Raw genomic sequence first — 14,428 nt, 5'->3', positions numbered from 1 at the left:
AACAGCCAAACAAAACTCATTATTTATGGCCCTGATTCTGTAGTTTACAGAAACACCCCATATGTGGTCGTAAACCGCTGTACGGGCACACGGCAGGGCGCAGAAGGAAAGGAATGCCATACGGTTTTTGGAAGGCAGATTTTGCTGGACTGTTTTTTTTGACACCATGTCCCATTTGAAGCCCCCCTGATGCACCCCTAGAGTAGAAACTCCAAAAAGTGACCCCATTTTAGAAACTTCGGGATAGGGTGGCAGTTTTGTTGGTACTAGTTTAGGGTACGTATGATTTTCGGTTGCTCTATATTACACTATTAGTACGGCAAGGTAACAAGCAATAGCTTTTTTGGCACGTTTTATTTTTTTTGTTATTTACAACATTCATCTGACAGGTTAGATCATGTGGTAATTTCATAGAGCAAGTTGTCACGGACGCGGTGATACCTAATATGTATACAATTTTTTTTATTTATGTAAGTTTTATACAATGACTTCATTTTTAAAACCCAAAAAATGTTTTAGTGTCTCCATAGTCTAAGAGCCATAGTTTTTTCCGTTTTTGGGCGATTATCTTAAGTAGGGTCTCATTTTTTGCGGGATGAGATGACGGTTTGATTGGCACTATTTTGGGGTGCATATGACTTTTTGATCGCTTGCCATTACACTTTTTGTGACGTAAGATGACAAAAAATGGCTTTTTTTATACAGTTTTTATTTTTTTTACGGTGGTCACCTGAGGGGTTAGGTCATGTGATATTTTTATAGAGCCGGTCGATACGGACGCGGCAATACCTAATATGCATACTTTATTTTTATTTATGTAAGTTATCTTGGGTAGGGTATGATTTTTGCGGGATGAGATGACGGTTTGATTGGAACTATTTTGGCGTACATGCGACTTTTTTGATCACTTTTATTACCTTTTTTGGGAAGTAAGGTGGGCAAAATTTTAATTTTCTCAGTTTTTTCTTTTCACATTTTTTTGACCCAGACCCACTTTGTTCTTGAAGATCCAGTGGGTCTGATGTCTGTATAATAGAGTACAGTACACCATATAGGGTTCTGTACTGTATTTTACTTACACTGAACAGATCTATGCTTTTAGCATAGATCTGTTCAGCACCATGGACAGCAGGACGCCTGAGAAGGCGTCCTGTTGCCATGAGAACCTTCCCAGTCTGCCACAACTTCACAGACAGGGAAGGGTGAGCACAGGGCTGTCGGTGGGCTCTCTCCCTCTCCATCGAAGGGCTGCAAAGGCACAGCAGCCCCCCGATGGGAGAGGGAGGGAGCTCCCTGACGGGTGACAGTTAACCTTTTCCATACCGCGGTCCGTACGGACCGCGGTATGGAAAGGGTTAAACGGCTGACATCTGCACAGATGTCAGCCGTTTATACCAGGGTGTCAGCAATGTGCTGACACCCTGGTATAACCACTAGACGCCAACAAATTTTCAAGGGGAGACGGGCGGTGCGGCAGGCGGGATCCGCAACGCCCGCACCGCCTGCGACACCCCCCCTGCACCTCCCACCCACATAAATCATGCAGGGGTGCAGGGGGGGGGGGTGCAACATAGACATTTTGGGCACTTTAAAGTTTCTGATCCCCGTGGTCAGAAACTGCAGAAATCGCAGCAAACCGCAGGTCTGAATTGACCTGCGGTTTGCGGCGATCGCCGATACGGGGGTTACATGACCCCCCCTGGCGTTTTGACAGGATGCCGGCTGAATGATTTGAGCCGGCATTCCGTTGCGATTGACCCCCGCGGCGCCGGAATATCCATTTAAAGTTAGGACGTACCGGTAGAGCTATGATACTTGAATACGTAATTTTCCTGTGACTCATTATGTCTATGCTTACTGTGGTTTTCAATAAAAACAAATTGAACCATAAAGTTAGGACGTACCGGTACGCCCTGAGTCCTTAAGGACTCGGGAAATAGGGCGTACTGGTACGCCCTACGTCCTTAAGGGGTTAAAGGGAACCTGTCACATCGAATACGGTGTCTGAGCTGCAGGCAGCAGGTTATAGAGCAGGAGGAGCTGAGCAGCTGGATGTATAGTTTTGTGGGAAAAGATTCAGTAAAACTTGCATTTCATTCATTTATATTGCTGCTCATATTCCTGCTAATAATGGGCTTTGAAGTCCAGGAGGCGGTCCTATCAGTGATTGACAGCTATACAGCCATAGAGAGAGAGCTGTCAATCACTGATAGGACCGTCTCCTCAGAGAGAGGGCTGTCAATCACCTATAGGACCGCCTCCTGTTCTTCAAAGCCCATTATTAGCAGGAATATGAATGAATGAAATACAAGTTATATAATGTGTATTTTCCTACAAAACTATATATTTGTTCAGCATCTCCTTCTCTATAACATGCTGCCTGCAGATTTATTCTCATGTTTAAAGTGACAGGTTCCCTTTAAAAATAATACAATCATCTTCTACTTCAACATAACTTACAGCACGATACACATAAAAATACAATCTGGAGCATCATGTGAGAGTAAATGATGTGCATCTTATCTGCATATGAACCCCTTACAGATCAGGGCAAACATCTTGAGATTTAAGCAAGATATAATTACACACTACAAGGCAACTTATACTGTACATGATGATTTCTTAAAACTGGCATAAAAAGACATCTCCAGGTTGAAGTGCATCTATGCCACCCAGCAATAGCGCTGATCAGAAGGTGGCCGTAGTAAGTACCTTTATATTTACAGATCGTGCCATTGATAAAAAAGATGATTTTTATGATCAAGATAAACAACAATTATGGCCAAAGTTCAGAATAGAGAAGCAGTGTATTCATGATACAGACAGCCCACTACTGACAGATATCTCCCTACTACTGTGTGCAGAGGGGGTAGGGTGCATATCCTGAACACATCGGACACTTCCTACACAGTGCTGGCCTCATCAAGCACGGCGCCAGACATTGTATAGCGGCTGTGCTTGGTGTCGCAGCTCAGCCCCATTCACTTCTATGGGGCTGTGCTGCACCTAGGTCAGTGCTGGCTACCCTCCGGCACTCCAGCTGTGATGAAACTACAACTCCCAGCATGCTCCATCCATGTCTGTGGAGTTCTGAGAGCAGCGAAGCAAGTGTGCATCTTGGGTAGTTTCACCACAGCTGGAGTGCCGGAGGTTAGCCATCACAGACCTAGGCCCTGTGACTAACAAAAGGAAAAGCTAAGAGAAAGCCACAGCACCCACAGGAGCGCCACTGTCTTCCAAAACAACAGATTGGTGGGGGTCAGTAAACAAATTCCTGGAAAACCCCTTTAAGTTTATGCAAGCAACATAATAATTATACATAACGGGTCAAATCACCATGCCTGTCACTACTGCCAAGGAGTTTCTGATGACTTTTTGAAATTGAAAATTCACTACTAAAGCAACTAAGTATACCAAGTGCAAAAAAAGAACCAGGTCTTATCACCAGTGATGGCCAGTTCGCATTGTTCCCCTGCGAACATATGTGGGCTGCCATCTTTTTTCACAAGTCCGGCGAGGCACAGGTAAGCCCTTACCTGTGCCGCGAGCCGGTCTGAAAACAAATGTGGTCACCGGGAGCAGGCAGTTCCGAGAACAGCCCGAAGAAGGCCCCCGGTGGCTGTTCTCAGAACTGCCTGCTCCCGCTGACCACACTTGTTTTCAGACCGGCTCGCGCACAGGCACAGGTAAGGGCTTACCTGTGCCTCGCCGGACTTGTGAAAAAAGATGGAAGCCCGCATATGGCATAATCAGATGCATATGGCAGTACACAGTCATTACAAATCCAAATTCTGGTTCCATTAGAATCCATGACAAAATTCTGCCAAGTGAACAGGGCCCTTAGAGAGGCTGGAATGTTCTCAGGTACTGCAAAATACAGTAGGTCATTACAAGATACAGGGGGTGTCTTCATTTGTTTCTGTATATGTAGAAGTAAGAAGTATTAGAACTCATCATATGACCCATTATTCCCAGATTCTGCATATCTGCACCTGTGTGAGGGATCATCTCAACATGTCTCAGTCTTTTCCACCTTTGTTCCCGTTACACACTCTGCTCAAGCACATCAATGTGAGCTTAAATACAAAATCTGTATGATTCCCTGTGCTATACCCATAAGCCACCCACCAACATTTTAAACCAGTTTGCTGGATTCAAGAAAGAGAAGGTATCTGACTACCAAGAGTCCTTGTCAGCACTATGTGCATCCAGCCATTGATCTCTCATTTCCTTCATTTTCTGGCCTTCAGATAGATAAGAAGTCTCTACAATTTACGTCAGCAAGTTCTGACCACGGACCCGGAATCACTAAATAAGGCATCGTCTTTGAACTCACAGGACTGCGAGTACAGATCCAACCGTTTAATAAACTGAGCACAGATGAAATCAATGCTGATAATGGCAGACATGTTTTAGTCTGTTATTCTAACGGAATAGAACAATGGAAAGCATTAGTGCTGAGGTGAGCTTAGCTTTGGATCCCCGTGGAACATCACCCTGTATACAGCTCAATAATTAAATGCTTTCTTACTTTATTAAGTTTGCGAGGTAAGAAAACTTGTAAAGACGCCAACCCTTTTGTTTTGAAATGTTCATTTCTGATGCCGCGTTGTATTGCAGAGCAGCGGATTTCTTCCAGTGCACCGGCTATATCTTCCACGCTGCATTTCAGCTTCTCGCCGTATTTCTGAGACAGCTCCTGAAATGTAACACAGAGGATGTGAAGCTGAACATGGACAAATGTAGAGACTGAGCGCCGCCATATAGATTTGGCCAAACATGCAGATCAGGCAAAACCAGGCCATTCAGAGGGGGGACTGAAGAGGGTCAACAATCAGAGATGCTCAGATTGGTTACTGTGTGCACCGTCATGAATGCAACTGCACCGATGACCTGGGAGGGGGCCTAACAAACAATCATATGGTAATATCATTTAATGGCTATGTCCACGCAAACAATGTTTTATTCTCTCAGAGCCTGTAAAATGAAACATGAGGCGACTTTTCAATAGGTGTTAATTTAAAAAAATGACTACCATTTTGTTTGCACAGCTCCTATGCAGCCTATGGGTCTCCATGGTAACAGACAGCAAACAAACTCTGTGTAGTCTGATCCAGCAGTCATGTTCCATTCAATCTGCTCCCTACTTTGCAGGTAGTGCTAGTTTCACACTAAAGAACAAATGGAAGGAAGTAGGAAACTACAAGTCTGCAGGATTACATTACATAGTGTCTGTTTGCTGTCTGTTCCTAGCGATGTGCCACCAATGTGTGAGCTGGACCAACCCCTTTAAGGGTGCCTTCACACACGGCAGATTTTGTTGCAGAATTTGTAATTGAATGGGGCAGCAAGCACGTGGATTTCTGCAAGCCCCATGCAGGTGAATGGAACCGATTTTCAGTCGCAGAAAATTCTGCAACATGTTAAGGCGCCCTTAAGGCCCCATTACACTGGCAGATGAAGCAGGTGATCGTCGGGAGGGAAGCGTTCCCTTCCCAGACAATCACCTGCTCACTAGCAGAGGAGACGGCTGCTATTACATGAGAGATCTCCTCCTCAGTATGGGGACAAGCGATCGCTATGCCATTGCTCTTCCCCATACTGAATTGTTGTTTGCCGGCAGCAGATCGCGATTACACAGCATGACCTGCCGCTGGCAAACGATTATTTTTAAACCTATTGAAAGACTCTGCTTGTTCATTGCGTTATCGGCGGCAGTATTACACGTTCATACGAACGCTCGTTAGCAATGATCTTAGCGATTATCTTCTGGTGTAATAGGGCCTTAACTGCTGAATGAAGGAAAAGATCGTTAAGTGAAAGGTAATATTACATTCAGCTGAGGTAGCCCTACAAGGCATTGTGCCTGGTGTATCAGGTCATTTCCTGGAGAAACTTTAACCCTTGTAAAATGCCCTATAAAGCCATGAACAAACTGAGGTCAACGGCAGGTTGGCATTAATTCAAGGCTCCGGCAGCAGGCAGGTTACCAGCTTCTAGCACATCTCTCATAGGACGTCTTATATCTGACTTCTTGAGTTTTGCACAGTTACTGCTCTGTGATCATCAGTCTATTTTATTAAAGGCTATGTACCCCTTTGAAGGGCAATTTTTTTTATTATTGCACTTTACTAAATTTGAGCTAAAAATAAAAAAAATTGAATTGGTCTTTATTAAAAATATGGTATCCTTTTTTCTGTACAGAGCTGACATACTCTATAAAGAGGACCTTTCATGGATTTTTTTTAGTTTAATTAAATACCTTTCCTTGCTGGCGCCCTGCCTGTTTTTTTTTTTTTAAATACCGCTCGTACGCCCCACTGTGCCCCCCCTTCCCCCGCTGTCTTCTCACCCAGTATGTTAATACTGAGCATCGGTATAGGGAGGAGGAAACGCCAGGGTTTCTCAATAGGCGTCTCCTTCTCCCTGGTTGTGCCGCGGTCCAATCACAGCGGGGAACGTCACAGCCAGGGAGAAAAAAAAGAAAAAAGGTAGCGGGTCTGCGCAAACTAGACAAGTGGTAAAGGTGAAACAATCAAAAGTGCAGTCTGTCAGTATATGCCCAACACAACTAACAAAGTCTGCGTGCTGTCTCTTAGCCCATGGGTGTTCACACTTCTTGTTATGGCGATATACTTCAGTGCTGAAGGCAGGTACCGCAATGCTCGTTTCTGACCATTATTCCAGTGCTGCAAGAGGACCTTTCACCGATTATGAAACTGTGAACTAAGTATACAGACATGGAGAGCGGTGCCCGGGGATCGCACTGCACTTACTATTATCCCTGGGCACCGCTCCGTTCTCCTGCTATGCCCTCCGGTATCTCCGCTCACTAAGTTATAGTAGGCAGAGATTTCAGTCACTAAGTTATAGTAGGCGGAGTCTGCCCTTGTTCTGCTCTAGCGCTGGCCAATCGCAGCGCAGAGCTCACAGCCTGGGAGGTTATTTTCTCCCAGGCTGTGAGCTCTACAATGCGATTGGCCAGCGCTACAGAAGAACAAGGGCAGACTCCGCCTACCATAACTTTGTGACCGGAGATACCGGAGGGGATAGCAGGAGAACGGAGCGGTGCCCGGGGATAATAGTAAGTGCAGTGAGATCCCCGGGCGCCGCTCTCCATGTCTGTATTCTTAGTTCACAGTTTCATAATCGGTGAAAGGTCCTCTTTAAGAAAAGATGCATACATAGTGCTCACCGCATATAGATAAAAATAGTCGCACTTTATTGTACTTACAAAGTTGTTGTCTTAATCAAATCACATAAAATATCACTGCCTGACCTGGATTTCGCTCCGCTTCATCAGGGGCTTGCCGAGATTCACTGGTACGGGTGCATTTAAACCTCCTCTTTCTGGACGTCACGTCCGCAAAAATGAACTCCCTCATGTTATTATAGTGAGGTATTTTACAATATAAATACATTTCCATATCTCTCAATAATTAAATTATACAAACATTTTATAAATGTATAAAAATATTAGTATGTCTTATTATATTATTGTATCATGGTTATAAAGAACACTAGTGGCTTTTTTCTACAATTGCCTACAGGTGAACCCTAGATGTTCCTTATTCTTGTGCCGTATTCCCCATCTTGTATACCCACTAATATCCAGCGTATATACTACTAATGAAAGCTCATATATAGCAACCGGCAGTTAATACATCGATACTGCCTTCATATCCCAATCTAGATTCATGACTGCAGGTTGTAAAGTTTTCATTTTATATATCCACTCCGCTTTTTTGTTAATATTCAACCGGGTTACGTACTAACTCCACGCCCATAAACTTAAGTCCCGTCGGATTGCGCTGATGAGTTTTTAAAATGGGCTGATAAAGAAAGGGTTCTAACCCATAGTGTATGTTTCTAATATGTTCTCCAATCCTTACTTTTAATTTTCTTAAAGTCCTGCCCACGTACTGAAGGTGACAGGGGCATTCTAGGACGTATATTACTCCTGCATGTTCACATGTTAGTTGGCTCTTTTTTAAAGATGAAAAGTGGTTTGCGGGTAGTGTCTTACTAAGGATTGGGTCATTAAGCAGTATATTCCATTTTTTTTTTCCGAATCACCTGTTTGAAAGGAGGGCAAAAAGTGGAATTAAGGCTGTTCTATACCTATCTATCTTCCTATTATTACTGCTCTGCGTATTCCTATCTTCTACAGCTTTCTGTATAGGTAGATGCAATTCTCTCCTTATCTTTAACTTATGTAATTTCTTCATAACCCTTTTCCAAAAATCATTGTTGGATCACTTCACTCTGCTCTTTGTAATCGCTAAGTTTGGTACAATTCCTTTTTATTCTTTGAAATTGTCCTCTAGGTATGTTCTCTACCCATGGTCTATAATGACAACTGCTTCTATGTATATACCTGCTCCGATCTGTGGGCTTGAAATATGATTTGGTATATAGGTGACCTCCTTCAACTATAATTTCCAGGTCTAGGAAGCACACCGATTTTTTACTTGTAATAGCTGTGAATTTAAGGTTCCAGTCATTATTATTTATATTTTGAATGAAAATTTCTCTTCCTCTCTCTTCCAGATGAACAGGAAGTCATCAATATAATCTTCGCCACTCAATATAATAGTGTTCCCAGTAAGCCAAAAAGAAATTGGCAAAACTTGGTGTGAATTTCCCACCCATCGCTGTCCTAACCTTCTGTAAATAAAAAGTATCTTTAAACCAGAAATAATTGCACCCCAGGCAGAACTCTATATACCGTAATTAATAATGAAGATTTTTTGCTCTTCCTCCATTTCTCTGTCTCTATCAAAGTAGAACGTCACTGCTTGTATGCCCAACTCTTTCAGTATAATGGTATACAGAGTAGGGATCGACCGATATTGATTTTTTAGGGCCGATACCGATAATTTGTGAACTTTCAGGTCGATAGCCGATAATTTATACCGATATTCTGGGAATTTTCATTTTTGAAAAAAAAATAAAAATTCCCACAAATCTGCTGAAAATTAATGTTTATTGTTAATGTGTATTTTTTTGGGTAAATCTTTCTTTTTAATATTTTGGTGTTTTTATTTTTTGGGGTGTTTTTATTTTTGTATTTTTTTTTTTTTTACTAACTTTTAGCCCCCTTAGGGACTAGAACCCTTGTCCTATTCACCCTGATAGAGATCACAGCAGCATGTGCACACAGCAGCATGGAGCTTACCATGGCATCCAGGGCTTCAATAGCATCCTGGCTGCCATGGTAACCGATCGGAGCCCCAGCATTACACTGCTGGGGCTCCGATCGGAGGAGCAGGGAAGAGGGGATCCTGTGGAGGGGCGCACTGCGCCACCAATGTTTTTAATACTGGGGTGGGGGGCCCTATGCGCCACCACTGCTTAATACTGGGGGGGCCTGGGGGGAGGGGGGGCGCACTGCGCCACCAATGCTTAATTCTGGGGGGGCTTGGGGGGGAGGCACACTGCGCCACCAATGCTTAATACTGGGGGGCTTGGGGGGGCGCACTGCGCCACCAATGAAGCTTAATTTCTAATTTATTCATATACAGGAGGCGGGAGCTGGCTGCAGGATCACATAGCCGACTCCCGACCTCTATGAGCAGTAGCTGCGATCCGCGGCACCTGATGAGTTAATTACCGCAGATCGCAGCTACAGCTCATAGAGGTCGGGAGCCGGCTATGTGATTCTGCAGCTCCCGTCTCCTGTATATGAATAAATGAGAGATTAAGCTTCATTGGTGGCGCAGTGGCCATAGCTCCTCCCCTCCTCTTGTCCCCTGTCCTTTCATTGGCGGCAGCAGCAGCAGCAGCAGCACAGGGGGAGGAGACACTGCTTTCTTCTCCCCTGTGCTGCTGCTGAGGGAACACGGAGAGCGCTGTCAGCAGCGCGATCTGTGTTCCCCATACGCTATCGGAATATCGGCAAAATAAATGCCGATACCGATAGCGTTCAAAATCCTGAATATCGGCCGATAATATCGGTAAATCCGATAATCGGTCGATCCCCAATACAGAGAAGTAACATCTGCTGTAGCTAGAAACATCTCCTCTCCAAAAACATTTTCTTTTATAACTTGTAATACTCGATTCGTATCTTGCAGGAAGGACGGCGTGGTTTTAACATATTTTTGTAAGAAGGTATCTATATACTCTGATAGCCTGCTTGTAATAGATTCTAAACCTGACACTATGGGTCTGCCTGGAGTTTTTTTGGGATCTTTGTGAACCTTAGGGAGAAAATATATGATCAGGATCCTCGGATGGGGGTTATTTAGATAATCATATTCCCTCTTGTTCAATATTTATTTTTCCAGACCCTCTTTTAGTAGTATAAGGAGTTCTTTTTTATATATACCCACAGGGTTGCCCCTAAGTTTTTCATAGGTGGTTGTATCTCCTAGGATCTTCAACATATCTTTCTCATAGTGACTTATCATAGATCACTATGCCTCTGCCTTTATCTGCTGGCTTTTTATCAATTGTTTCATTTTTTCCAGACTACTTAATGCAGATTTTTCTTTTCTAGTTAAATTCATTTCTTAGTTTTTTATATTAATAGACTCCAGACCTTTAAGGACCCCTCTCTGGAAGGCCTCTACATTCATTTTCTCTATTTTTTGGATAAAATTAGGATTTATTTTTTAACGTAGTATGCACATATTTATCTTCTTTCATAATTATTTTTTTTATTTATAACCGTGATAGGGTGTCTTATTATATTATTGTAATATTTTTATACATTTATAAAATGTTTGTATAATTTTATTTTTGAGAGATATGGAAATGTATTTATATTGTAAAATACCTCACTATAATAACATGAGGGAGTTAATTTTTGCGGACGTGACGTCCAGAATGAGGAGGTTTAAATGCACCCGTACCAGAAGTGAATCTCGGCAAGCCCCTGATGAAGCGGAGCGAAATCCAGGTCAGGCAGTGATATTTTATGTGACTTGATTAAGACAACAACTTTATGCAATAAAGTGCGACTATTTTTATCTATACGCGGTGAGCACTATGTATGCATCTTTTCTTAAGGCTGCAGCGTTGGAGTAATGGTCAGAAACAAGCATTGAGGTACCTGCCTTCAGCACTGAAGTATATCGCTGTAACAAGAGAAGTGTGAACACCCGTGGGCTAAGAGACAGCACGCGGACTTTGTTAGTTGTGTTGGGCATATACTGACAGACTGCACTTTTGATTGTTTCACCTTTACCACTTGTCTAGTTTGCTCCGCTACCTTTTTTCTTTTGCTTTCTATACGGAGGACTGGGATAACTCCAGATAGGATCTTGCAGCATACAATATGCATGTGTATTAAGAAATCACCAATAATAATATTTGTTTAGGGAGAAATAAAAAGCTCACCTTCTCCCTGGCTGTGATGCTCTCCGCTGTGATTGGACCGGGGAAGGGAGAAGGTGTAAGAGCGATATTTGAAAAAAACATGCAGGAAGGCAGCATCAGAGGGGGGTACCCGGCAAGGAAAGGTATTTAATTAAACAAACAAAAAAATCCATGAAAGGTCCTCTTTAACCCCTTCACGCCTGATGACGTACATGTACGTCATCGGGCCGGTTTTTAAACAGGACACCCGATCGCATTCGCTGCAGGCGCCATAGCCGCGGGTGGCCGTCTGCTTCTTATAGCAGACACCCGCGGCTCATGTCCGCAACTGGCAGTAATGCCGATCGCGGACATTTAACCCCTCAGATGCCGTGGTCAATCCTGACCACAGCATCTGAGCGCACTGAAAACCGAAAGCGTGCGCTTTTGGATTTGCTCAGACTCCCCAGTGTGGCAATCGGAGGAGCCGGAGCTTGTGTGCAGCAGCCCCTGTCTTTGTGAATGACAGGAGGCTGCTGCATAGTATTTCCTATGGAGCCCTTGTCTGTAATAGGCTCTATAGGAAAGTAGTAAAATCATTATAGATTCCAATGCAAGTGCAGATGATTGATTCTTATAGTTCCCTATAAAAACTCTAAAAGTGTAAAAAAAAAAAAAAAAAAATAAACATCACCTTTTCCCAAAATAAAAGAACTTAAAAAATACACATCATGGGTGTGCGAAAACGCCTATAGTATGAAAATATTAAAATATATTCCCCATATGGCAAACAGCAAAACGGAATAAAGCGTCCAAATGACCGAATTGCCGTTTTTGGTAGCTTCATTTTCTATAAAAAAAATACAAAGTGGCAGCGTGAGTCACTACGTCACGTGCCTGCGCAGCCCACTTTGATTGAAGCAGGCGGCGCGGGCGCATGACGTATGACTCACGCTGCCAGCGACCGTCCTCCCGGCCTGCCTCCTCCCTGCTACCTACCGAGCGCTTGTAAGTATACAGGAGCTGATTATGCGATTACGGTATATACATAACAATTAACTATTAGAGATATGATTATACAGTGAGCGTGGCTCGTGTAGTAGAATACAGTCACTGCACGGGCCCCGCTGTCATTATAAAAGCAGATGCGACCCCCACCCCCTGTATTGAGGGTCATTCACTACAGGGACACTTATGGAGGGGAGCTGTGGATGACACATAGCATAAGACCTATATATGTGTCCCCCACAGATCCCCCATAACAGTGCATCCCCCACAGATCCCCCATAACAGTGCGTCCCCCACAGATCCCCCATAACAGTGCGTCCCCCACAGATCCCCCATAACAGTGCGTCCCCCACAGATCCCCCATAACAGTGCGTCCCCCACAGATCCCCCATAACAGTGTCATCCACAGACCACAATTAGTTCAAAACCCACCAAAAGCACACCTTTTGGTTCAAAATATTTTTTTTCCGATTTTCCTCCTCAAAAACCTAGGTGCATCTTATAGGGCGAAAAATACGGTAATTACAAAAAAAAGTTATAGGGGTCAAAATAAGGCAAAAAATAAATAGAACTGATTTTTTTTCCCCACTTTTTCATTTTCTTTATCAGTATCAAAACGCAAGAAAAAAAAACTATACATATAAGGTATCTCTGGATTCGTACTTACCTGTAGAATAAAAGTCAGTTTTACTGCATATCGAACGTCGTAAATAAAAAAAAAACGTTAAACTGTGGTGGAATTGTTTTTTTTTTTGCAATTTCACCCCATTTGTAATTTTTTCCCCGCTTCCCACTACATCATATGCAATACAACTTGTCCCGCAAAAAAAAGCCCTCATATGGCATTGTGAACAGACATGTTATGGCTCTGGGAAGGTAGGGAGCGCAAAACAAAAACGCACCCTTTGGATTTTCTGTCAGACCAGGAACCTACTCCTTATCTCTGCTCTCTCACATTATAAACACTCATTATAGCTCAGTTCTTATGTTACTGATGAGAATGTGTTTATGACCTCTTGGTAAGGTTTATTAGATGACTCAGTGCTCCAAATGGCGACCAAAATGGATGCCAATGCGCCTTAAAATTTGCAGATGGCGATAAGACTTTTTAGCCTGGTATCGAGTATCACAATACTTTTTTACTGTATCGAAACCGAATCAAAATTTTGGTATTGTGTATGTAGTGCTGGCTCATTACTGTGACCTGCGTCTCATCTTCTCCAAGTATTTATTTATTTATTATAATTATATATATTTTCAATTTGGCGACTAAAAATTTAATTTGGCTCCTAAATTTTTCAGTTTAGGAGCCAATGGTTCCTGTTTATTTTTTTTAGCCTGGAGCACTGTAAATGGCACAAAGTGAAAGTGAAATTACCAGACACAGCTAGAAAAACTGTTAACCCTTTGTCACAGAATACCTCCAAATTTATTGCATGTTATTCATTTTTGCCTAAAAATCCTTTTTTCAATTGCCCTTTATAAAAAGAAATGGCTATGTACACCTTCAGAAGCAATATTTTTTTTAATAAAGGGCAATTTAAAAAATGATTTTTAGGCAAAAATGAATAACATGTTATTATTACATGTTATTCATTTTTGCCTAAAAATCTTTTTTTCAATTGTCCTTTATTTTAAAAAAAATTGCTTCTGAAGGTGTACATAGCCATAGGTAAAAATATATATACACCATGTTAGGCTACTTTCACACTTGCGTTCGGAGCGGATCCGTCTGGTGTCTGCACAGACAGATCCGCACCTATAATGCAAACGCTTAGATCCGTTCAGAACGGATCCGTTTGCATTACCATGAACAAAAAAAAAAATTATTTTTTTTGTTCATGATAGTGCAAACGGATCCGTTTTGACTTTACATTGAAAGTCAATGGGGGGATGGATCCGTTTGAAAATTGAGCCATACTGTGTCAATTTCAAACGGATCCATCCCCATTGACTTACATTGTAAGTCTGGACGGATCCGTTTGCCTCCGCACGGCCAGGCGGACACCCGAACGCTGCAAGCAGCGTTCAGGTGTCCGCCTGCTGTGCGGAGCGGAGGCCAAACGCTGCCAGACTGATGCATTCTGAGCGGATTCGCATCCACTCAAAATGCATTAGG

The 14,428-nt window shown here is 42.8% G+C and overlaps 1 protein-coding gene and 1 long non-coding RNA gene across 5 annotated transcripts in view; one reads left to right on the top strand and one right to left on the bottom strand.

Annotated features, from left to right (window-relative positions):
• LOC122938737 overlaps positions 1 to 4,489 on the top strand; it is a 43,193-nt gene extending 38,704 nt beyond the window's left edge. Inside the window, exon 3 of one of the 2 annotated variants that reach the window (XR_006390052.1) lies at positions 4,251 to 4,489. This is a non-coding gene — a long non-coding RNA (uncharacterized LOC122938737). Of the gene's footprint in view, positions 1 to 3,975; positions 4,190 to 4,250 lie in introns of those variants that run through there. The other variant, XR_006390051.1, reaches the window with a different exon arrangement.
• NUB1 (negative regulator of ubiquitin like proteins 1) overlaps positions 1 to 14,428 on the bottom strand; it is a 98,758-nt gene that overhangs the window by 75,890 nt on the left and 8,440 nt on the right. For all 3 annotated transcript variants that reach the window (XM_044294458.1, XM_044294459.1, XM_044294457.1), the window contains exon 3: positions 4,532 to 4,699. In XM_044294458.1, the coding sequence (XP_044150393.1) occupies positions 4,532 to 4,699 (168 nt within the window). The remainder of the gene's footprint in view (positions 1 to 4,531; positions 4,700 to 14,428) is intronic.

Source organism: Bufo gargarizans, chromosome 5 (assembly GCF_014858855.1).
Source record: "Bufo gargarizans isolate SCDJY-AF-19 chromosome 5, ASM1485885v1, whole genome shotgun sequence".
In the NCBI taxonomy this organism is placed as follows: domain Eukaryota; kingdom Metazoa; phylum Chordata; class Amphibia; order Anura; family Bufonidae; genus Bufo; species Bufo gargarizans.
The sequence above is the reverse complement of the archived record's forward strand: the minus strand, read 5'-3'. Positions and strand labels throughout refer to the sequence as shown.